This window comes from Carcharodon carcharias, chromosome 23 (genome assembly GCF_017639515.1).
Source record: "Carcharodon carcharias isolate sCarCar2 chromosome 23, sCarCar2.pri, whole genome shotgun sequence".
Classification (NCBI taxonomy): Eukaryota; Metazoa; Chordata; class Chondrichthyes; order Lamniformes; family Lamnidae; genus Carcharodon; species Carcharodon carcharias.
The window spans coordinates 40,173,455-40,197,484 of record NC_054489.1 but is presented as its reverse complement, the minus strand read 5'-3'; the positions used below and the strand labels follow the sequence as shown (position 1 = coordinate 40,197,484).

Genomic DNA, 24,030 nt, shown 5'->3' with positions numbered 1-24,030 from the left:
GTTTCTTTCTTTGGATAACCATTTTCTTTCAAATTTTTGGAAAGATCTTCTGGTATAGACTGAGTGGAATGCTGTTACTCTGTGCTCCAGTATCAGTTTCAGCTTCAGATTCATGGTTGTGGGTTTACTTCTCACCCTCTTCCTGATCTGAATAGTTGCGTGAACCACTTTTCCCTGGGAACTGATGCATCTAGCCATTTCCATCAGTTGTATATGTCTGTTGTGTCATCAAACTCATCATCTTCCAGGGTATAGATGTTTTGATTTCTTTTATTTCTCATTCTCCCTGTTATTCTGTCTCTGATAACTCACTTACCATCTTCTTTCTTTGTTCTGCACATCTTTTCCACAAGTTCTGCAGTTTGATCCATATGCAGAACATTTCCTTCTGTCTGTGAACTCATGTGGTCGTCCACAGCTCTTGCATATCTTTCACTCTGTCTGGTGTGCATTTTTTTTGTCTCTGTTTCACTGCATCAACCCTGTCAGCTTTCTTGACTTAACTGAAGGCTAGCCATTTGGGTAGTCCACATCTTCACCTGTCTACTCGTGCCCTCATGTGCTCTGATATTATCTACAGCCTGTGATATGAGCTTGTCCTTCCCCATCAATTTTTTTTGTATTTCAGGGTATGCAGAGCCCTAGTTGAGCTGATCTAGCAAGTCCTTCATTGGTGTTCTTAAATTTACATTTTCTGGCTGCATTTTTCAAACCTGTTATGAAATTGTCAACAGGCTCACCGGATTCCTGCCTCAGGTCTTGAAATTCATATCGGTAGATCCAATGATTTGATTTTGGCTGGAGGTGTGTGCCCAATTTTTGTCTGGGTTTTTGCTGTCATCCTCACTCAGCTCCCAGCTATTAAACACATTTACAACAATTTCAAGACCTGAGGCAGGAATCCGGTGAGGCACAAGTGAAAAGGAGAGAGTCAGCCCTTTCTGTCTTGCCCACAAAAGGATGTAGCTGACTCTCTCCTTTTCACTTGTGCCTTTCAGAAAGCTAATGGATGTCAGCCTGCACTTTTGTTTAAACTTCTCAAATGACTCTACAACACCATCAGCCTCCCAATTCAACATGGGCTGAAACTGTGTGTTTATTGCTGAGGTGGGCATTTAATTTTTACACAATTCACTCAGTTTTTCTCTTTCTCTGGCACTAATTCTGGTTCATCCTACAATCTAACTCAGCATTAAATTAATTTAAAATATTTCATAGATACCCGCTTCTACCACGTTATGTCATCTGGTTAAATAGAAATAATTACACATTAGGCTCAAAATGCTGGAGCTTCATTGAGTGTGTTTCTGTCTGCTCTCCATGTGGCTGGTATACTGATAGATGGATGCATTGTTACTCAGCACATGACTGCAGTTCAGCAGTAAAATGTGGCATCCCAGGATAGACATTTCCATGACAATTAGTTCCTAGCTCTTTTGAATAATACTACAATATAACAGTGGCCCCAACTGGACTTGTGGCACTGGGAGAGCAGCTCCCTGGATTGGTGGAGGGAAGGGCCCCGTCGCTGAATCCCACGGCCAATCTAACCACCCCCACCCAACTTTCAACCAACTCTGTGCTGTACTCGGGCCTCACATGATGTCAAGCTTTGGCTCCCCCCAAGGAAAAATCTCTCATAAATACATCCCGCCATCCCTCCTGCACGCTGACTCTCTCCCATTCACCCCTTCCTTCCTGCTCACTGCTTCCCTCTCCAATCCTTCTGCTTGCCAATTCCCTCTCACTCACCCCTTCCTTCCTGCTTGCTATTTCTCCCCCTGACCTTCTTGGTCCCAAACTGTCTCCCGCTCAGTGCTTCCCTCCCCATCCGTGCTGCTCACTGTATCCTTTTCACCGTTTCCCACTCCCAACCTCTTGTACACCAACTCTCTCCTGCTTACCTCTTCCCTCCCGCTTGTCACTTCCCACTAACTGCTTCCCTCCCTGACCATCCTGCTCGCTGACTCTCCCGCTCAATACTGCTCACATACACCTTTGCATATCATTGGCCTTTGCCCTTAACTCATTCAATGCATTTGTTATATCCAGGCTTCAATGTCTTTCTTGCCAGCCTCCTACGGTCCACACTACAAAATCTGCAATTTGCCAAAAGCTCTCTTCTACCTGTACCTTCTCCTGCATTAAGACTTCATTACCCCATCCTCATGAGCTTTTGTTCTTGAATGCATCAATATTCTCTTTTGTAAGTCTGTTCTTGACTGTGCTCAACCTTCACTTGAACATTGGTAACAGAAACTTCAACATGTCTCAGCCTTTTTCCTTATCTTTTACCCACTGCTTTCAAAATCTATTTTTAACCTGTGTTTTTTGTCATCTCTCCAGCCAATGCTCAGCATCTGTCACAGTGCAAATGAGATCCAGGAAACTGGAGGCTTCATCTCCTCCTCTATAGTTAGGAATTGAATTAATAACAGAAAGTGCCAATTAAATGGGTCTTTTTTCCATGATGCATCATATTAATGAATTTGTTTTAGTTGAATATGGTGCGTAAATGTGACTGTTATTGTGCACTGGATAGTCAGTATAAATTGTTTATCATATTTTGCAACTGGTATTGAAACAAGTTAGTTGTGTTTTGAAACTATGAATGGAAAGCCTTAGAAAAATCAGTGAACCATGCAGACACAAACATTTAAATCAGAATATTAATCTAAACTTTTAGTCAATGTCAGCATGTGTTCAGTAGATTCATTTTCCTTCACTCAGTGTAATCATTGCTTTAGTACAACACTCAGCATCAGAAACTACTGTAGTACAGCAGCAGTTTAACTGAAGGGAATTGAAATTCATTATGCATGTATTATAAAGATTGCAATAGCATACAACTTGGAGCAGTCATACAAAATAATTTAAACATGGTGGGAGGGTACAATGATCCCACTCAGTACTCTTGGCAAATAAGAAATGATTGCAAAGGCACTTGATTCAAATGATTGTAGTTGCATAACTGTAACGGATTGCATATGAGGTGCCAGGTGTCACAACATTGAGTCAGAAGCATGCGGAGGATTCTGCTTCTATATTTTGTTGTGATACTTCAACACTGAGAAAATAGCCTGAGTAATTTATTAAATATTCAATTCATTATTACCATTTTATACTGGACCCTGAATTTTCTATAGAGGCTCACCTCGCGATGTGTCCATTAGATTTTATCCTCACACATCAGCTTGAAAAATTTCTCTCTTGCGAATTGCTGGAAGCATGAGCTGATAATGAGCAATGAAGTCAGCAGGGTACCTAGAGCTGAGGTGAATGGCGGGACCAACAGTCTATCTCCTTACCAGCGTGTTTATGGGACAGAGAATCAGAGGAATGATGGAGAAGAGGGTAAATTGGAATCAAATTATTTGTGGGGAAATGCCTGCTCCCTCTTGTTGAGGCCTCAGGTTGCCATGACCAGCTGCACATCCTTGATCCGGTCATCAGCCACCAGGTCATTGGACGTCTCCGGTCTTCAAACAAATCTCTCCAGCTTCCTACCCTTCGGCAGGTAGAATATCCTCGATGGAATATTCCGTCCTTCCCCTGTTACGTTAAAAGTGGACACAGTGGAAGCCACTTTCTGGCCACGACATCAACATTCAGCTTTGTCCTGTGAAACCTGTGCCTCTGCTAGAGCTGCAGCTACTTAAGGCTCCCCCACTGACAGCGCCAGTTTAAGTTCTTTCACCAACTGCTCCAGCTCAGTCAGGCGCCTTTCCATCTCATGCACCACGCTTCCAAGTTGTGAAATTCCACTTCTGACTCAAGGAAGTAATGGGGGAATTCAAATACATGGACTACACGAAGGTTATAAAACAATGTTTGTTTATTCCACCGGCATCAAAGCAGTATAAACTCTCAAGGGAAAGCCTAATTTCAAGGAACAAATTATTTACAGTGAATATTCATGATTGATGCTCCAGGCCTCTGCCATATCCATGGCCTCAGCTCCTCAACACAGTGACTCACTAGTGTTGGTTGCTGCTCTAGCTCTTTGTTGCAGTCCTGCCCTTCTCTCTCTTCAGGAGGTTTCTCAGGCTCAGGGATGCTGCCAGTCAGACTGACTAGGTCTCCGATTCCCTTTCCAGGCTCCCTTTAGCCACCCTTAGAGACTTCAAGCTGCCCTATTCATAGCCATGGCTCCTGCCACACTGCCACTCAAGTCCTGAACTTGTCCTTGCTGCTTTCTCCCTCGCCTCATGGCATCTGGCTTTGCCCCTCAGCTTGAGAAAGACACTGCTCCCTGCATGGAGGGACCCAAGGGGGCCGACCAGTTTCCCTGCTTGGTTCTATCCCCCACCATCACCACCTACTGCCGGAAGCCCTGCTGCACCATATAAAAATCTTTTCTCCTAAGTAAGTTGAAAACATCATTTATAAAACAGAATTTGGAAAAAAATTATCACAATTCAATCATATTGTTTATTACAAAATTATTGAAATAGGTTAAACAATCTCCAATATTGAGAACTGTCGTTGTGACATTAGTTGTCTCAATTTCTATGCTCTTCTCACCCACTCTAACCTGTTTCTTTCTCTCAACTTGCTGCACTCGGTTCTCTCAGGTCCAACCCTGACATTGTCATCAAACCTGCTGACAAGCGTGGTGCTGTTGTTGTCTGGCGCACTGACCTCTACCTCGCAGAGGCTGAGCGTCAACTAGCAGACACTTCCTCCTACCTTCCCTGGTCCATGACTCCACCACTGAACATCATGCCATTGTTTCTAGGGCTGTTACTGACCTCATCTCCTCTGGAGATCTTCCTTCCACAGCTTCCAACCTGATAGTCTCCCAACCTCGGATGGCCCACTTCTACCTCCTACCCAAAATCCACAAACAGGACTGTCCTGGCAGACCGATCGTGTCAGCCTGTTCCTGCCCCTGGGAACTCATTTCTTGCTATCTTGACTCCATTCTCTCTCCCCTTGTCCAGTCCCTTCCCACCTACATCTGTGATTCCTCTGACACCCTACATCATATCAACAATTTCCAGTTCTCCGGCCCCGACTGCCTTCTGTACACCATGGACATCTAATCCCTCTACACCTCCATCCCCCACCGGGATGGTCTGATGGCTCTCAGCTTCTTCCTCGAACAGAGGCCCGAACAATCCCCATCCACCACTACTCTCCTCTGTCTGGCTGAACTTGTTCTCTCACTGAACAATTTCTCCTTAAACTCCTCTCACTTCTTCCAAATAAAAGGTGTGGCTATGGGTACTCACATGGGCCCCAGTTATAACTTTCTCTTTATGGGGTATGTGGAACATTCCTTGTTCCAGTCCTACTCAGGCTCCCTCCCACAACTCTTTCTCCGGTACATCGATGACTGCTTTGGTGCTGCTTCATGCTCTCGTCGGGACCTGGAAAAATGTATTAATTTTGCTTCCAATTTCCACCCCTCCGTCATTTTCACATGGTCCATCTCTGACACTTCCCTTCCTTTCCTTGACCTCTCTGTCTCAATCTCTGGTGATAGACTGTCCACCAACATTCATTACTGAAGCCTACTGACTCCCACAGCTACCTCAACTACAGCTCCTCACCCGCTTCCTGTAAGGACTCCATCCCATTCCCTCAGTTCCTTCGCCTCATTGTTTTGATGAAACCACTTTCCAAAACAGTTCCTCTGGCACGTCTTCCTTCTTCCTTAACCGAGGTTTTCCACCCATGGTGGTTGACAGGGCCCTCAACCGTGTCCGGCCCATCTCCCGTGCATCCGCCCTCACACCTTCCTCTCCCTCCCAGAAACATGTTAGGGCCCCCCGTGTCCTCACTTATCACCCCACCAGCCTCCGCAGTCAAAGGATCATCCTCCGCCATTTCCACCAACTTCAGCATGATGCCACCACCAAACACATCTTCCCTTCACACACAGCCCCCCACCCCCCCCCCCCCCCCCCCCCCCCCCCCCCCCCACCCCCCCCCCCCCACCCCTGCCCCCCCGTGGCATTCAGCAGGGATCGTTCCCTCCGGGACATCCTGGTCCACTTTTCCATCACCCTCTACACCTCAGTCCCCTCCTATGGCACCTTCCCATGCAACCGCAGAAGGTGCAACACCTGCCCCTTTACTTCCCCTCTCCTCACCGTCTAAGGGCCCAAACACTCCTTTCAAGTGAATCAGCATTTCACTTGCACTTCTCTCAATTTAGTCTACTGCATTTGTTGCTCCCAATGCGGTTTCCTCTACACTGGAGAGACCAAACGCAGACTGGGTGACCGCTTTGCAGAACGCCTTCGGTCTGTCCGCAAGCATGATCCAGACCTCCCTGTCGTTTATCATTTCAACACTCCACCCTGCTCTCATGCCCACATATCCGTCCTTGGCCTGCTGCATTGTTCCAGTGAAGCTCAATGCAAACTGGAGGAACAGCACCTCATCTTCCGACTAGGCACTTTACAGCCTTCCGGACTGAATATTGAGTTCAACAATTTTAGATCATGAATCCTCTCCTCCATTGCCACCCCCTTTCCGATCCCCTCCTTTTTTTTTTCCCAATAATTTATATAGATTTTTCTTTTCCCACCTACTTTCATTATTTTTATATGTGTTTCTAACCATTGTTTTATCTTTACCTTTTAGACTATTTCAATTCCTTCACCTCACCCCACCCCCAGTAGAGCCATCTGTACTTTGCTTGTCCTGCTTTCTACCCTTAATTAGCACATTCCTTAGATAATATCACCACCTTCAACACCTCTTTGTCCTTTTGTCTGTGACATCTTTTGGCTATCTCCACCTATCACTGGCCCTCTATCCAGCTCTACCCACCCCCCCTTAAACCAGCTTATATTTCACCTCTTTTCTATTTTATCTTAGTTCTGTTGAAAAGTCATACAGACTCAAAACGTTAACTGTGTTCCTCTCCGCAGATGCTGCTAGACCGGAGTTTTTCCAGGTATTTTTATTTTTGTTTTGGATTTCCAGCATCCGCAGTTTTTTGCTTTTATCTCCAATATTGTATGCGGTTCGGTGCAAAATTGCTACCACAGCTTTCAGAGTAAGTATGTAAACATTCGGAGTAAACTTCATAAGGATGTTTAAGGGATGTATGTGGACTGGAAATATTTGTCTCTTGTACCCACAGCACCAGCCAAGGTCAAATCAAATTGATCCTGAAAGGGAGCGACAAGTGAGATGTTGTTTTGGAATAAATTGCTCAGAACCTGAACTCAATTCCCCATTTTGAAAGGTTTGAAATTGGAACAAAATGAGTTATTTACACAGGATTTCTACAAAGAGTGATTCTGACTCCTTTGCATTATTTGAATCTAACCATGTCATTAGAGTGGAACTATGAGCAGGGTCATAACAGGCCCCATTTTAATATCTTCTCAGCATCATTTTTGTTTAACCTGCTACTGGGGCATATTAGAATATTTCCAGTGAACAGGATTCGCATTTAGTGGCGTAGTTGGTCTTTCCTAATAAACAGAAGCCTGAAACCTACACTCTAAAATGACCTCTTGCTTCGCCCATACATAGAGATTCAAGGTTAACTATATCCTGGAACAATCTAAGAACAGAAGAGACCTTTCAAGAGCAAACATAACAAATGCTCTTTAAAAAACATAATTCATACCTATATGGCATTGGGGCCAACAATCATCACATCTGATGTGAAATTTATTGCACAGTGTGTTAACATAGGAGCTGGAAGTACTTCTCCCTCCCTGATTAGGGTTATTAGTGTCTCGTCACCCATGGATTAGCAGTGACAAAATGCTTGTCTGATTTGTGAAGTGACCAAGTGCTAGTTCCCTAAATTCGGTGCTCAATACCAAATTTGCTGCATGTTCAAAATTCTTTTTTTTCCAAATGTTCCATGAAGTTAAACTGCCTTATGAGTTCTTAATACATCTCAAATTACTAGATTAGTTATGTTATTAGATTAATTAATCTGAAATATGAGTTATCAGAATTCATTTAAGAGTGATAATGAGTTTTCTATCGCTCCCCACTCTGCAACCTTTTATAGCCGTTAAAGCTTGTAATGACTGCACAATTGTTTATAATACTAAAGTTCAACTGATTGCTATGGATCCCCTTTACACAGAGCTCCCGGGACAATGTATCGCATTGATACTATTTAGAAAATACCTAATGAGGAACCCCCTGAACAGGAAGTACATGAAGTTAACACTGAAAACCTACCTACTGGATTGAAAACCATCATCAGCAGTTATTATAAGAGACAATATAGTTTACAACGTTCAGTCTTGCGGTTGGATGAACAACAATGATTGCAAATGTTTACTGGAAATGTAAAGATTTGAAAACAGTAGGGGGCGGTCAAACCAGAATAAACAAGGAAGTCAGCCTCATGGTAATGGACATTGTGATTTCTCCAGTGCAGTATTTTTTATTACTCACTGTTGCCAGGTAATTGCCCTCCCAGCTTCTCTGTAGGCCCAGGTCGCCCCTTTGACCCTTGAGATTCTCCACAGCTGCAACTTTTGCTCTGACCTGTGGCAAGTCAGCAGGCGGGATACTCTTAATCAATTGATAAGCTCTCCATCTATCAACAGAATTGGAATGAAAACAATTTTAGTTTGAACGTAAAGAAAGACTGGTACTTTCATAGCGTTCTTTCAGGTCTCAGTATGTGACAAAACATTTTACAACCAATGAAGTAATAAGTGTAGTCACTGCTGTGATGTAGGAAACATAGCAACTAACTTCCGCACAGCAGGCTCCCATAAAGAGGAATTGCATAAATAACTGAACAATATGATTTTTAAAGTACTGTCGGTTGGGGAATAAAAATTGGCCAGAACACCAGAGAGAACTCCCCTCCTCTTCTTCGCAACAGTGTTGTGCAGTCTTTTCCACCCACCCCAGAGGGCAGGGGGTTGAATGCCTCATCTGAAGGACAGCACCTCCAAAAGTCCAGCACCTCCTCAGCACTGCACTGGAGTGTCAACCTAGATTGTGCGTTCAAAACTCTAGATTGAGGCTTGAACCCACAACTCTCTGACAAGAGCTGAGAATGCTTTCATTGAGTTGTAGCTGTGTTTAAAGAAGCTGACATCTCTCCCCATAGATGCTGCCAGATCTGCTGAGTTCTTTCAGCACTTTCGGGTTCTATTTTAGATCTCCAGTATCCGTAGTATTTAGTTTCTACTGACGTTACATCATATTGGGATGTGCATTAACAGCCTTATATTGTAGAGGATAAACTGAATTTACAGCTCATGGTTATAGGTGCCACCAGTTGATTTTTGAACCAAACAGTGTATTTTTTAAACAGGCTAACTGAACATATCTGAAGAGCAAATTGGACACCAATATAAAGCCCACTGTTTTCCCACTTTATTTCTTGTGTGTTATGATTCCCAGTTACATTTTCGTCAGCTAGAAAACAAAAATCAGAATTCGAGCTACAACCTATGACTAGTTTTCAACTGGGTAATAGACGACAACCCTACTTTCAACAGGGTTTCCTTGAAGAAGGGTAAATTATAATCTTCCAATTATGGATCTGCTGAATGACAAACTGAGCAGCTGAGCCACACAGCTCCAGCTTTGATGCTCAGTATATGCTAAATTAACTGATTTCAAGTCAGGGTAGCAGTAAATTACTGTCCACCAATATTCATTACAAGCCCACTGACTCCCACAGCTACCTCGACTACAGCTCCTCACACCCCGCTTCCTGTAAGGACTCCATCCCATTCTCTCGGTTCCTTTGCCTCCGCCGCATCTGTTCTGGTGATGCCACTTTCCAAAACAGTGCTTTGACATGTCTTCTTTCTTCCTTAACCGAGGTTTCCTACCCACAGTGGGTGACAGGGCTCTCGACCATGTCCAACCCATCTCCCGTGCCTCTACTCTCACACCTTCACCCCATCAGCCTCCGCATTCGAAGGATCATTCTCCGCCAATTCCAGCATGATGCTACCATCAAACACATCTTCCCTTCATCCCCCCCACCCCCGTTAGTATTCTGTAGGGACCGTTCCCTCCGGGGCACCCTGGTCCACTCCTCCATCACCCCCAACACCTCAACCCTCTCCCACGGCACCTTCCCATGTAATCGCAGAAGGTGCAACACCAGCCCCTCCTCACTGTCCAAGGGCCCAAACACTCATTTCAACTGAAGCAGCACTTCACTTGCACTTCCCTCAATTTGGTCTACTGCATTCGCTGCTCCCAATGCGGTCTCCTCTACACTGGAGAGACCAAACGCAGACTGGGTGACCACTTTGTGGAACATCTTCGGTCTGTCCGCAAGCATGACCCAGACCTTCCTATTGCTTGCCATTTCAACACACCACCTTGCTCTCATGCCCACATGTCTGTCCTTGGGCCTGCTGCAGTGTTCCAGTGAAGCTCAATGCAAACTAGAGGAACAGTACCTCATCTTCTGATTAGGCACTTTACAGCCTTCCAGACTGAATATTGAGTTCAACAACTTCAGACCATGAACTCTCTCCTCCATCCCCTTTTGTCTATATTCATTTTAATTTATTTATTTCCCCCCACTTATTTTCATTATTATTATTTTTAATTTTATTTCCATTTTTATTCATTGTTTTATCCCCAGCTTTTAGCCTTTTTGATCTTTTTTCCCACCACCGTCCCCTCCCCCTACCCCACCCACACTAGGGGCATCTGTCACTTTCCAGAGTGCTTACCCTGGTCCTGCCATTATCACATTCTGCTTTCCACTCTTAGTGCCACCATTAGCACCTCCTTTAGCCACTATCACCGCTATTAACAACCCTTTGACCTTTTGTTTTTGACATCTTTCGCACTTTCTCCTTTGCCTCCACCTATTGCTGGCCTTCTATCTAGCTTCACCTATTCCACCCCCCTTGAACAGTATATATTTCACCACACTTCACCTCCTTCACCACACCACATCATACAGACTTGAACCATTAATTTTGTCTTTCTCTTCATAGATACTATCAGACTTGCTGATTTTTCCAGCATTATTTGTTTTTTGTTGTAGCAGTAAATCAATTGGTCTCAACATGTCCTAGTAGGAAAGGTGAAAATTGCTTAGAGTTTCTGTACTTAGTCAAGTGGCAGATAAAGTTCAGTGCAGAGAAGTGTGAGGTGATTCATTTTCGCAGGAAGAATATGGAGAGACAGTATATAAAGAAGGGAGAAGCTCTAAAGGAGGTGCAAGAACAGAAGGACCTCAGTGTATATGTACATATGTAATTGAAGATGGCAGGCCATGTTGAGAGAGCAGTTAATAAAGTGTATAATGTCTTAGAGGCTTTGTTAATAGGAACATTGAATACAAATGCAAGGAGGTCATATTGATCTTGTATAAGACACTAATTTGGCCTCACCTGGAGTACTGCGTCCAGTTCTGGGCACCATACTTGAGGAAGGATGTGAAGGCATTGGAGAGAGAATGCAGAGGCGATTTAAAAGAATGATTCCAGATGAAGAAATGTAGCTACGAGGGTAGATTGGAGAGGTTGGGACTGTTTTCCTTGGAGAAAAGAAGGCTGAGAAGAGACTTGATAGAGGTATTCAAGATCCTGAGGGGTATCGACAAGGTAAATAGCGAGAAACTTCCTACTCAAGAGAGCATCAAGAACTAGAGGGCACAAATTCAAAATAATTGGCAAAAGGAGTAAAAGTGATGTGAGGAAAATTTTTTTCACCCAAAAGCCAAGGGTTGGAGTCTGGAACAAACTTCCTGAGAGGGTGGTGGAGGCAGGTTTGATCGAGGTATTCAAAATGGAATTCGATTGCTAACCGAAAAATAAGAATGTGCAAGGTTATGGGGATAAGGCAGTGGAGTGGGGCTAGGTAGAATGCTCTTTCAGAGAGCCAGTGCAGACTCAATGGGCCAAATGACCTCCTTCTGCACTGTAAAGATTCTGTGATAGTCAGTCTCTAGAGATTTCTGCATGAATGTACCTGATTATTAGACTACAAGTGTGGACAGAGTTGGGATCTTCTCTTATGCTGTTATTGTTGAATACCCTTTGGTGTGGTACTAAAGAGCAATTGGACACCAAACAATGCCTACTGTTTTCCCACTTTTGTAGCTTATGATGGGGAGCACTAATTATTAATGTTATAGCACCCATGGGGAAAGGGAAGGGAGAAAATTAATTTTAAAAAGATGATTAAATAGGAAACATCAGTTTCACTGGAAGAAACTCAGTAGTGGTTGAATATAACGCACTATTACAACTTGGTATTTTTAATTCCGGGTAGCTTTCTCAGGTTCAATGTCTATGCAGTTTTATTAGTGAAGTCTTACTCCGTGGAGCCTGAGGTGCATGTTTACTTCGATGGGTTTGTAATGGATAGGCCATGCCTGACAAATCTGATTGGATTTTTTGAAGAGGTGACTAAAGTAATGGACAGCAGAATACCAGTGGATGTCCTGTTTACAAAATTGACTGCGCTGAATGAAATAGAGGGTATGGATAGCAGGTAGGTACTCTAATCTGCAGGATATAGCCATTGGTATCTCAGAAGGAACAGTATTGGGGCCTCTGCTATTCACTGCATTCGTTACCGACTTAGATAATGGAATAGAAAGAATGCAACCAAATTTGCTGTTGGCTCAAAGGTATGTGATAGTGGAAGTAGTGCAGATTGAAACATAAAATTACCAAGTGATATTATTTCATTAAGTGAATGGGCAAAATTGGCAAATGTATTTCAGTGTAGGCAAGTGTGAGATCATCCAATTTGAACTTAAAAATCTAAATGGTGAAATCCCAGAAACAGTGGAGGTTCGAAAAGCCATATGGGACCAGGTACGTAATCATTAAAATGTCATGAATAGCAACAGAAAATAATCAAATAGACTAATAGAGGGGGAGATGGTGGCGTAGTGGTAATGTCACTAGACTAGTAATCCAGAGGTCCATGCTAATGCTCTGGGAATATGGGTTCAAATCCCACCAAGGCAGCTGGTGGAATAAATTAAAAATCTGGAATTGAAAGTTGTCTCAGTAGTGGTGACCACGAAACCATCACCAATTGTCAAAAAAACCCATCTGGTTCACCAGTGTCTTTTAGGGAAGGAAATGTGCTGCCCTTATCTGGTCTGGCCTACCTGTGACACCAGGCCCACAGCATTGTAGTTGACTCTTAAGTGCCCTCTGAAATGGCCTGGCAATTAGGGACTTGTGGTGCCCGCATCCCATGAAAGAATAAAGAAGGCCTTTATATCCAAAGAACAATGGGATGCAAAGCATGCTTCAGCTACACAAAACCATGGCTTTGTAGGTGCATGATACCTTGTTATGAATGCAAGATTTTATAAGATAGTCATGTTTTAAAATCTTTCCTTTAATTTAAAATGAAATAGAATGTCCTAAATAGGGATACTGTGAGATCATACCTGGAGACAGGCCCAAAAGATCTGGTGTCATGGGGAAAGAGGCCCAGGCCAAAACCTATTGGAAATCAAATGGCACAAAAAAGAGGCATCTGGTTTTTTGGACAGACACAGAGATACAGGAGGGAGACAGAAAAAAGCTGCTGTTATGAAAAGCAGTAGAAAAGACCATTTTTTGTAAGCCACCAAGTAGATTGTTGTTGAGAACTGGTTCTCTGTTCGAAGGGATAGAACTTGGGGAGATTTAAGAAACAAGGAATTGCTGGCGTGGGCCCTGCAGCTGAAAGTCAGTTTGGGGGTACTCAGAAGACTGAGAAAGATGTTCAAAGGATACAGGAAGACTCGCCCCGATGTGGCAGGGAGAAGGGAGCCTGCTGAAAAGCTGGGAGGAGCTCAGAACTAAATCTGCAACGCTACATATCTGCTGGGAACATAGCGTAAAGCACTTTGGCTGTGTTAGCGAGTTAATGAGGCAAGAGCCTTTTTATTGGTTTGGCGTATTAGTTGCCTGTTAAGTCAGGTTTGTTACAGTAAAAGTCTGAAAACATGAAATCGTGTCCTGCAATTCTTTTTGCTGGTCACTGTGCAATCCATATTTTTTTTTTTAAAGTTTTTGGTCTCCAAGGGGATTGGAACTGGATTCTGAGTGTTATGTTACGAGGAGAGAGTAAACAAACTAGGGTATATTCCCTGGAATTTAGATGGTTAAGGGTTGATTTGATTGAAGTTATCAAGGTATTAAGGGGAACAGAGAAGTAGATAGGGAGAAATATTTACACTAGTTGGGGAGTCTAGGACTAGGGGGCATAGTCAAAAGATTAGAGTCAGGCCTTTCAGGAATGACATTAGGAAACACTTCTTCACCCAAAGGGTAGTTGAAATTTGGAACTCCCTTTGACAAATGTCAATTAATACTAGATCAACTGTTAATTTTAAAACTGAGATCGGTCAATTTCTGTTAACCAAACGTATTAAGAGATTTGGTGCAAAGGCAGGCATATGGATTTAACTGCAGATCAGCCATGATCTAACTGAATGGTGGAACAGGCTCAAGAGGCAAAATAGCCTATTCCTGTTTCTATGTTCTTATCTAATAATTTTTAGTAAGGCCTTGATGCCAAACTGAAAGTCTCTTAACAGAATTTTGGGTTGGTTGAAGTGAAAGATCAATATCTTTCTTCATTGGCCTCTGGTTGCTTAACCACAATTAGCTTTGATAGCTTAAATGACACACTCTCATGCCTTACAATAATCCAAATCACCAAATCAAATTTGAGTTAACTGTAGTTACCTAATAGGGCATCCTGCTGTATTCATGCACTGCTTTTAAAGAAGCCACAGAGAGGTGAACACATGGCTTTTGACGTTGAGAAATGTCAGACAGCTGGGAATAAATAGAGCATCAGAGCTCAAACTCCAAGCTTAGCAGAAACTAGGCTTTTGTTTCACTATGCTACACATCTAAAAGGTTCACAGGCTTAACACTCATTTAAGAGATTCAAGTGCACAACTGCAGTGTTACCAAATTAAATTTGAGGGAGAAAAGCTTTATTGCAGTGCAAATCATTATTGGTTTGAATAGTTTTACATATTTCAGTTTACAATTACATTTCTCTTAAAACCGGTTCTAGAAGATGCTGCATTTTAGAGTGTTCTCTTCATTGAATTGTCTCCGACTTCCTTATGGAAAGCAATGAAATACAGTTGTATATTAAAATATGCACTGTTTTAATGCAATTGTGTTTCTTGAACTTTGATAAGTTTTTTAGATCATGATTTTCTTAAAATTTTGCACACTCAATACATTCTCAAAATTTAGGTATTGTACTATATTTGGCATGCAACTTAATCTGAAAGAAACCTAACCGAATATTCTAGCCTGTAAGTATTGAACTGGCATGGTTGGCATGAAATAGTGAACAATGTCTTCTTGAGCTGATGCCAGGTCATAGTTGGCATCCTATGTATTCTGTGCAATAAATGGTTGATTCAGGGATACTAACTTGTTAAGCCAGAGCACACTGCCACGCACACAGTGAAAATGAAAGTAGTAGGTTTTGGTTCATAAGTGATTGATCTACTTATAAAAACTGAATCTACCTGTGAATATGAGAAAAAGTGCAGGGAAGTGAAGAAAAAGGGGGAAAATCCAAAACTATAACAAGTTTAAGATATTATATAAACATTATGGCAAGAATTTGAAAGGTCGGGGCATGATTACCAAATTGTGCTGATAACGATGCTTAGTCAGTTACCTTTGAAAAACAGACTGCAACGTGTCCTCAAATTTACGCAGGACCTTGGGTGGAGTCGGCCATTTCACGTGTTTCCCATAATCCTTCATGCTACCAACATTCTGGAAGCGCCTCCCTACCTCCCGGATATAAGACTTCACTTTGCACTTTCTGTAGTGGTTTATGATAATGTAGACAGCTCTGGTACGTCTGTAGCGAAGCCGAGCTATGGTACCTCTCCAGACCTATAAAAGAATTGATTGTTTAATTACAGAGAATGGACTAGAAATACATCAAAATACCGAAAAGAGAATTGATAACTGTGCAAGTGATCATAGTCATAAAGTAGTTTAAGCCAAGCACCTACAAAAATCTTATATTCCAAATTTGACTATAAGGACGCCTTGTTAAGTGTTGTTTAACAGCAGGTTCTTGATCACCTGCAATTTCTATGTTGTGTGGATTACCTGCCATACTTATTTGGGTTCTCCAGTACACATATGGATTACATTTAGCAAAGTTAGAACCTTCTTGATTCAGACAGATAAAAATTTAAGATTTTTTTCCCCCATTGGAAAAAAGCACATTTCTCTACCTTACATTCTTCTTCTCATAAGGTTATCCTGAACCATTCTATCACTGACAATACTGAGGTAATCTGATTTCTGGCCTTTATTAATGCACCTCTGTCAACATCCTCAAGGAGAAATTCGACACTGAGAAGCCTGAGGGTTAATTAAACCTCCAGACTCGATATTTTTTTTAAAAATCCACCGTCTTGCAGTTGCTATGATTAGGAATTCAAGATCTAAAGAATCAATGGTTTGAAACCACATCTTAAATACAAATGCCCATCCTCGTCTTTTGCTGACCTACTTGTTCAATGTGCAAACCTCTGCCCAATCCCACTCACTTTATTCACAACTGCCCCTTTGGACTCTGGCAGCAGATGAACAATCAGCAACTCTTGCCACTCTGCATTTCCCTCCAGAATATCTAGTCACTCACAAACAAGACTCCTGCTACTCACAACATCATCACATTCCTCAGCTAATATCAGCACCAACAACACCCCTTTGTCCTTTTGTCTATAACATCTTTGGCAATCTCTTCTTTGCCTCCACCTATCACTGGCCCTCTACCCAGCTCTACCCGTCCCACCCCCCTTCAACCAGCTTTTTTTCCGCCTCATTTCTGTATTTCTTAGTTCTGATGAAGAGTCATTTGGACTCGAATCGTTAAATGTGTTCCTCTCCGCAGATGCTGTCAGACCTGCTGAGTTTTTCCAGGTATTTTTGTTTTTGTTTCGGATTTCCAGCATCCGCAGTATTTTGCTTTTATTATAGTGGATGAGTCCACTTACACCACAGCTTTGATTGAAACTTGATTCATGGGTTGCGAGACCTTGGTCTTTACTGGAGCCTCCTTGTATTTTTTCCCAATTTTTTATTCTTTCATGGGCTGTGAGCATTTGTTTAGAAGGTGGTGGTAAGCTGCCTTCTTGAGCTGCTGCAGTCCATAGTGGTCTCTATCACCAAGTCACACCTTGATCTCACCCTACTATTTTTGTACCATTAGCTCATTTGAACAACATACCTCCTCTCATGGCCACTCGAACTTGCCATCTCCTGTGGCCTCTCAATCTCTTTCCTTGGTCTTGGCCACTAACAGGACCATCTCTGAGCAACTCCTGGCATCCCTCACTTCCAAATCCCACTTCCTTCTGCATCCCTTCCAGAAAAACTTCTCTTCCTCCAAATCACATATAATGTCACTTTCAAACTCCTTACTTGCTCCATTTGACATGATACTTCTGCAGTCAATAATCTGCTGAGCCACTCCTTAATCTCAACCTTTGATGCCATTGTCCCCAAGAAAAACACCCATGGCTTGTCATTCCTGGGCATAGTCCACAACTTTATTCCCTCAAGTCTAAAGGACAGAGACTTGAGCGCATCTGGCATATAGGCAGGTTTAGTCATCCAGAATGAGGTCTGGCTGTATGACATTAATTGCTATTGCAGCTCACACTCCCTTCGCAAAAATCACTCACTACTCCAGGGTCACCCTGGAGACTAAAGCTCCAGATTCTTTTCTCCATCAACCATCGCCATAAACTTTTCTCCCCTGCCCCTTCAAAATGTTCAAGGAGCTCATGAACTTTATTACCACTAAGATTGAGGCTATGCTTTATGCTGCCTTTGCTATTTACCATCTTTCAGAAAACCCTGAGCCTAAATCTTTCCCTGATTTCTCTCCCATCACATCGTGAGGCGCACTTCCTGTTCTCTTGAACTTAGTCACACTGAACCGCTCATGGTCCAATTTCCCTTTCCGCTGGTTGACATTGCAAGTGTCAATTCTTCCCTTCAGGTTACTATCAGCCTCTGTTTAAAACCAAGCATCATCAAGCCTCCCTTCAAAAATCCACCTTCGGCCTCTCTGTCCTTGCAAACAACCAATTCACCTCTAATCCTCCTTTCTTCTCCAACATTCTTAAATGTATTATGACTTTCAAATTCTGTGCCCATTTTTTCCACACACCTTGTAAATCTCCCTAATCAGGTTTCTATCCTTGCCAAAGCAGCCCTAACCAAAGTTTCAGAGTCCAATAATGTTGCATTAACTCTCAACATCCCCCTTGTCTTCTCTGCAGCATAACCAGAGCACCTCCAGCAATGGTTTCTCTTTCTGTCATTGAATTGTTACCTGTGTAGTCTCCCAAGGGTTTAACCTTGGCACCCCTCTTCTTCCTCATTTATATTCTGTCCCTTGGAGATATCAGTTTATCATTTGTGGGCATGGGATTAGCATCCAGATAAACAGTAACCACATTCGCCTCTACATCTGCACCACCCCTCAACCTCTCCATTACCTGTATTATCAGACTGCTGTGTCTGACATCCAACCTTGGATGTGCTGCCATTTCTTCTAGCTCAACATTGAAAGACTGAAGCTATTGTTTTCAAACCCCACCACAAATTTGTATTTTATTGCTGTTGTGGTAGGTGTATAGGACCTAGTGTCAATGTAGACATGTATTTTACACATACAAATCCTTCACTTTGTGAAATGAAGGGGTCATGTGACCCGCTCTGAAATTTAATGAAGAACAGGTCTGGCTGACATGGCTGTTAACAATTAAAAGAAGCCCAGTGTTGTTTTGGCAGGTGGTGTAAGGTGGTCACAGTTGAAGATAATGACAGCAGCATCTGTGTTTATCATGGTTAGATTGGTAGTTTCCAAAGTCCTAGGAAGGCGTTGAGAGTGTCAGGTCAAAAACAGTTATACTTTAAACTGTCCATTTACTTCCAAGATAGAATTGAGTTGGGGGTCTAAAGAATAGCTAATCAGCATTTTTGCCTGGGATACTTGTTGATTCATGATGCCATATGTGTTTTGAAAGTCCTCAGGAAACCATTGAAGGTTCAGGTTGCAGGCTTTCCTAAAATTTCAATTAAACTCACAGACAAGGCAGTCTGCCAGAATCTGGGAGAGAAAGAGCAGCTAGAGGCTGAAAGTCTCTATAGCTCATCCAATAGAAATGTTATGGGAACTTGCACTCAGGTTGAAAAGACCAAATTTGTGTGGATTAAAACGAGGCTGGAAGATTCACCTAACTTGTGCTAGAGGGAAAATTTTCATGAAAACCCTTACTGTGAAGGACAACACTGGGCTAAAAGTTACCAAGCCGGAAAAGGAAGTAAACTCTCAGGAGCTAAGAACTACTTTGGACTGGTTCTGGGAAAATCGAATGACTATTTAAGTGGGAGTGCAAAGTATACCAGTGAAGAGGGCTTTTCATTTGTGTCAGAAGTAAAAGGAGAAAGTTCTGTTCTTAGTTTAAGGTATAAGTTGCCATCAAAAAGTAATGTTTAGTCAAAGTGCTTTTAGTTTGGCTGTTAAAGTAAAGTTTTCAAAGCGTGAAATCTTGTTATGTCATCCTTTTAGCTATCAATCATAAGTTCAAATTTCTTTTCAGTTATCAGTCTCTACCAGGATCATAGAACAATATAGGCTAACCTTTACTCAACACGGTAGCTTAAATTACATGTAGATGTGTTGGCTCAGTATGGAAAAATCTAGGGAAGAATTGGGGAGAAAATACATGGTTAGGCTGGTTGTATGTAGTGAAATGTTTTCAGCAGAATCCAGCACTGCCTCACTCCTCATGCATTAAGCCTGGAATTGCTTAGAAACAGCACTGGATCAAAAGTAGAATAACAACCATTCCTTCAGTTAATGGAACTTCAAACTAAAATAAGAATTTGTCTTGATTTTCTGTGGTGTTTAATGTGGAGAACGCTTTCACAATAGAAACCAGCAGGCATTTATCTGCATGAACAAGAAATTTTGTTTAACAGGAAATTAATTAAGATAAAAGTGCCTCAATGTACACGTGAATTGATGCATTTAAATTAAGGTGCTTGAAATACAGACAGTGTCTATTTAACTTCCCATTGCTATTCCATGGAATCAGTCTCAGTGTTATACATTTGATCAGGGGTGATTGACAGCGCTGTCTTCAAAGGAATCAAGCTGCATAAAACAGGAGAATTTTTTAATGGCCTTCAGAATGGACTCTTGTGTTTGTACCAGAGCTAAGGGCAATGTATAAATAAAACAGAATCACAGCTGTTTTACACAATCATACAGCACAGGAGAAGGCCATTTGGTCCATCAAGCCTGTGCTGGACCTTTGAAAAATCCATCCAGTTAGTCCTACTTCCCTGCCGTTTCCCTACAACCATTCTAATTTCTCATTTTCAAGTATACAGGAAGGATTGAGAACCAGAGGACACAGATTTAAAGTGATTGGCAAAAGAGCCAAAGGCAAAATGAGGAAAAGCTTTTTTACACAGCGAGTGGTTTACGATCTGGAACACACACCTTTAAGGTTGGTAGAGGCAGATTCAATCATGGCTTTCAAAATGGAATTGGACAAGCACCTGAAGGAGAAAAATTTGCAGGGCTATGGAGAGAGCATCATACAGGTAATGGGACAAGCTAAATTGCTTTTGTAGAGAACTGGCATGGACTTGATAGGTTAAATGCCTTCCTTCTGTGCTGTAACCATTCTATGATTCCATTCTAAGTATACATCCAATTTCCTTTTGAAAGTTACTATTGAATCTGCTTCCACAACCATTTCAGGCAGTCATTACAAAGGAACCATTATATGGCAAGAGATTCAGGCATTTGCTCAAATATGGTGCCTTAATCCCTAGTGGATCAAATCTGGCCACCTCACCGAAGTGCTGTTTCATAGTTAGAAAGTAAAGTTCATAGGTATCATTTTATTTGTAAATAGATCTGAGCAGTAGTTTAGCCTGTATCAAATGCTTTGTTGGTGTGATACTGTTTGTCTTTTGGTGTAACAGGAAAATGCCATGGGCATCCCAATATAGACCCAGCATTCAAACCAAGGAGCTCTTTATTAAACTTGAATTGCAGTAACCCAAATACAGTGAAAAATAAGGATGCAACTTTCAATGCATAGGAGACATGAACCTCCCACTTCAAGTAGTTGAGAAAAAAAGTCTTAAATATAATAACACTTACACATTCATTTTAATGTCTAGTTTAGAGTGTGACTGTATAGGAAATCAGGAGAGAACTGTCATGAAAATGGATGCAACAACATCAATAACTGAGTATCCCCAAAAGTGTCCAGAGAAATGCATTGCTTTGCCAGAGATTGTACTTGACAATTTCTGTTAATGGAAGACGGTTAAAGAAAAAGTAAAACAAAAAATCTCTGTCTGTTCCTTCAACTTATGCTCCAGTAGTTTCATGAAGGTAATTTGTAAGGGAAAAATGTTAAGGCAGCAATTACATTTTACTTTTTCAGGCTTCTTGAAGACTCAACAGAACAATCCTTTATTGGCTTTGTTCTACATTGGAAATAGAGAATAAAATTAATTCTTTAGGGGACATGCTGTGAGCAAGCTGCTTGCAAATTGCTTTTCCAAAACAAGCAGATGCAGCCTTTCGCAATGAAGCTTGGAATGGATGGCTAGGGGCACTTGACGGAGGCACAAGGGTTCCCTTGTTGGTTTTGAACTTGTGCACAATTACATTGTGACTGTGATCTAGTGTAATGTGAGATATTACTAGTTGCACAAACATTGATTATGAAGTTGTAGTGGCCCGCCGGACTCAAAGTCGGCGTATTTTAAGCATATCATAAGAAGATACAAGTACATTTTAAAATTTATGCTCATTAATCTGCATATTGGCCCATTTTTGTGATACACTTCGGCATAAATTTTAGTTACTCCAAAACTGCTTGAAAACAAAGTATTGAAGAGGTTAAGTCGTTAATAAAATAAATAAAAAGGCAGCTTTGCTTTATATCAATGAAGTTTCAGTCACAAAGCATTACTGAAGGCCCAAGAAGGTTAATATTGTTTTCCATCCAAATTTATCCCATTTCCAATGCCCAAAAGGATTTCAGCTCATTTACCAGCTCTACTGGCCTACCATACACCAATCTTGTTTCTTAAACGGATGAGCGCAGTTAATGCATTCTAAAAGCTGCAGTCTAACGTTTTGGTATGTTCTGATTCCATCATATTGTCGTCGGGCTATAAACCACCTCATCACAGTCAGGATTCTGGACTGCAGATTACAGGCTACGAAAGCCAGCTGTTTCCTTGACATGCACCATTAACTCACAGGAAAAACGGGGACCATAAAGCAGGAATGGGGGAGGGAATCAAAACTCAAAATATAACTTAATCACCCAAAATAGGACATAAATTTTAAATTACAGAATGTACTTAGTTTTGCTATTTATTTGTTGAATCAATATATTCTTGAATTTGTCTTCAGTTTAAAGCAGTTATATTTTTAAACAATTGGTTTTAGTTTTTGATTTTAAAATGAAAATATATGGCACGTCAACTAATGTGGCTAGCACTTGACAAATAAATCCAAGGCATCAGAGGCAAACAAAGGGAAATGGCCTGACCGATTGATAAAAAGGAACCAAAGATATTATTGCATTTATGCTGCGCCTTTCACAACTTCAGGATGTCCCAAAGCACATTACAGTCACAGTGTACATTTTTTGAAGCACAGTGAATATAGGTGGTTTGACAGCCAATTTTCTCCCAGCAAACCCTCATAAACAGCGATGTGTGTCAGCTGCGGTTTGGTTCGCTACACTTTCACCTCTAAATCAGAAGGCTGTGGTTTAAGTCCCACTCCAGGATTTGAGCACAAAAATCTAGGTTGACACTCCAGTGCAGTACTGAGGGAGCGCTGCACTGTTGGAGGTGTTGTCTTTCAAACCGAAACCTTGTCCTTCCTCCAGGCGGACATAAAGAGCCCATAAGCAGTACTTCAAAGAAAAGCATGGGAGCTAGTCCTGGTGTTGTTGCCAATATTTATCTCTCAATCAACATCACAAAAACAGACTACCTGGTCATTATTGTATTGCTGTTTGTGGGTGCTTATTGTGCATAAATTGGCAGTCACATTTCCTAAATTACAACAGGTAATGGTGAGAAAGGATTTGGCCTCAGAAGATCATTAAATAGAGTCAGTATGGGTGGAAATTAGGATTGGCTAGAGTCAGAAAACACTGGTGGGAGTGGTTTATAGGCCCCCAACATTTGTTATACAATTGAACAGAGCATTAAACAAGAAATTATTGGAGTTTATAACAAAGGAAATGTAATAATTGTGGGGAACTTTAATCTTCATATAGACTGGGGCAATCAAATTGGCAAGAGTGGTCTAGAAAATGAGCCCATGGAATGTTTTTATGATAGTTTCTTAGAGCAATATGTTGTGGAACCAACTAGGGATAATGCTGTCTTCAATCGAGTATTTTGTAATGAAGCCAGGTAAATTAGGAAAGTCACAGTAAAAGATCCACTGGGAAATCGTGATCATAATAGCACTGAATTCCACATCATATTTGGAAGTGCCATACTCCAATCACCAACAAGAATCTTAAACTTAACCAAAGCCAATTTCATAGGTGTGAGGGGAGAACTGGCTAAAGTTAATTGGGTTATTACACTAAAAGATTTGGAGGTAAATAAACAGTGGGAAACAGTTAAAGAAACAATTCAAAATATTCAACAAAAATACATTCCAAACAAAAGCTCAGGAAGAAAGGCCTATCCATGGCTCACTCAGGGTAATATTAGATTAAAAAAAGAGGCTTACAATGTTGAAAAAACAGTAGCAGGTCTGAGGATTGGGAGTGTTTTAGAAACCAGCAGAAGTTCGACCAAAAAGTTGACAAAAAGGGAAAAAATAGAAAATGAGGGTAACCTAGCCAGAAATATAAAGAGATTGCAGTAGCTTTTATAAGCATATAAAAATGAAGCGAGCAGTTAAAGTAAATGTTGGTTCCCTAGGAGCAGAGACAGGAGAATTTATCATGGGGAATGAGGAAATGGCAGAGGCATTGAACAAATATTTTGTGTCCGTCTTCACAGT

The 24,030-nt window shown here is 41.7% G+C and overlaps 1 protein-coding gene across 2 annotated transcripts in view; it reads right to left on the bottom strand.

Moving 5' to 3' along the window:
• Positions 1 to 24,030, bottom strand: part of myo1d (myosin 1D) — a 593,379-nt gene that overhangs the window by 221,555 nt on the left and 347,794 nt on the right. For both annotated transcript variants that reach the window (XM_041173666.1, XM_041173667.1), the window contains 2 exons: positions 15,595 to 15,818; positions 8,386 to 8,530 (listed from right to left, as the gene is read on the bottom strand). In XM_041173666.1, the coding sequence (XP_041029600.1) occupies positions 8,386 to 8,530; positions 15,595 to 15,818 (369 nt within the window). The remainder of the gene's footprint in view (positions 1 to 8,385; positions 8,531 to 15,594; positions 15,819 to 24,030) is intronic.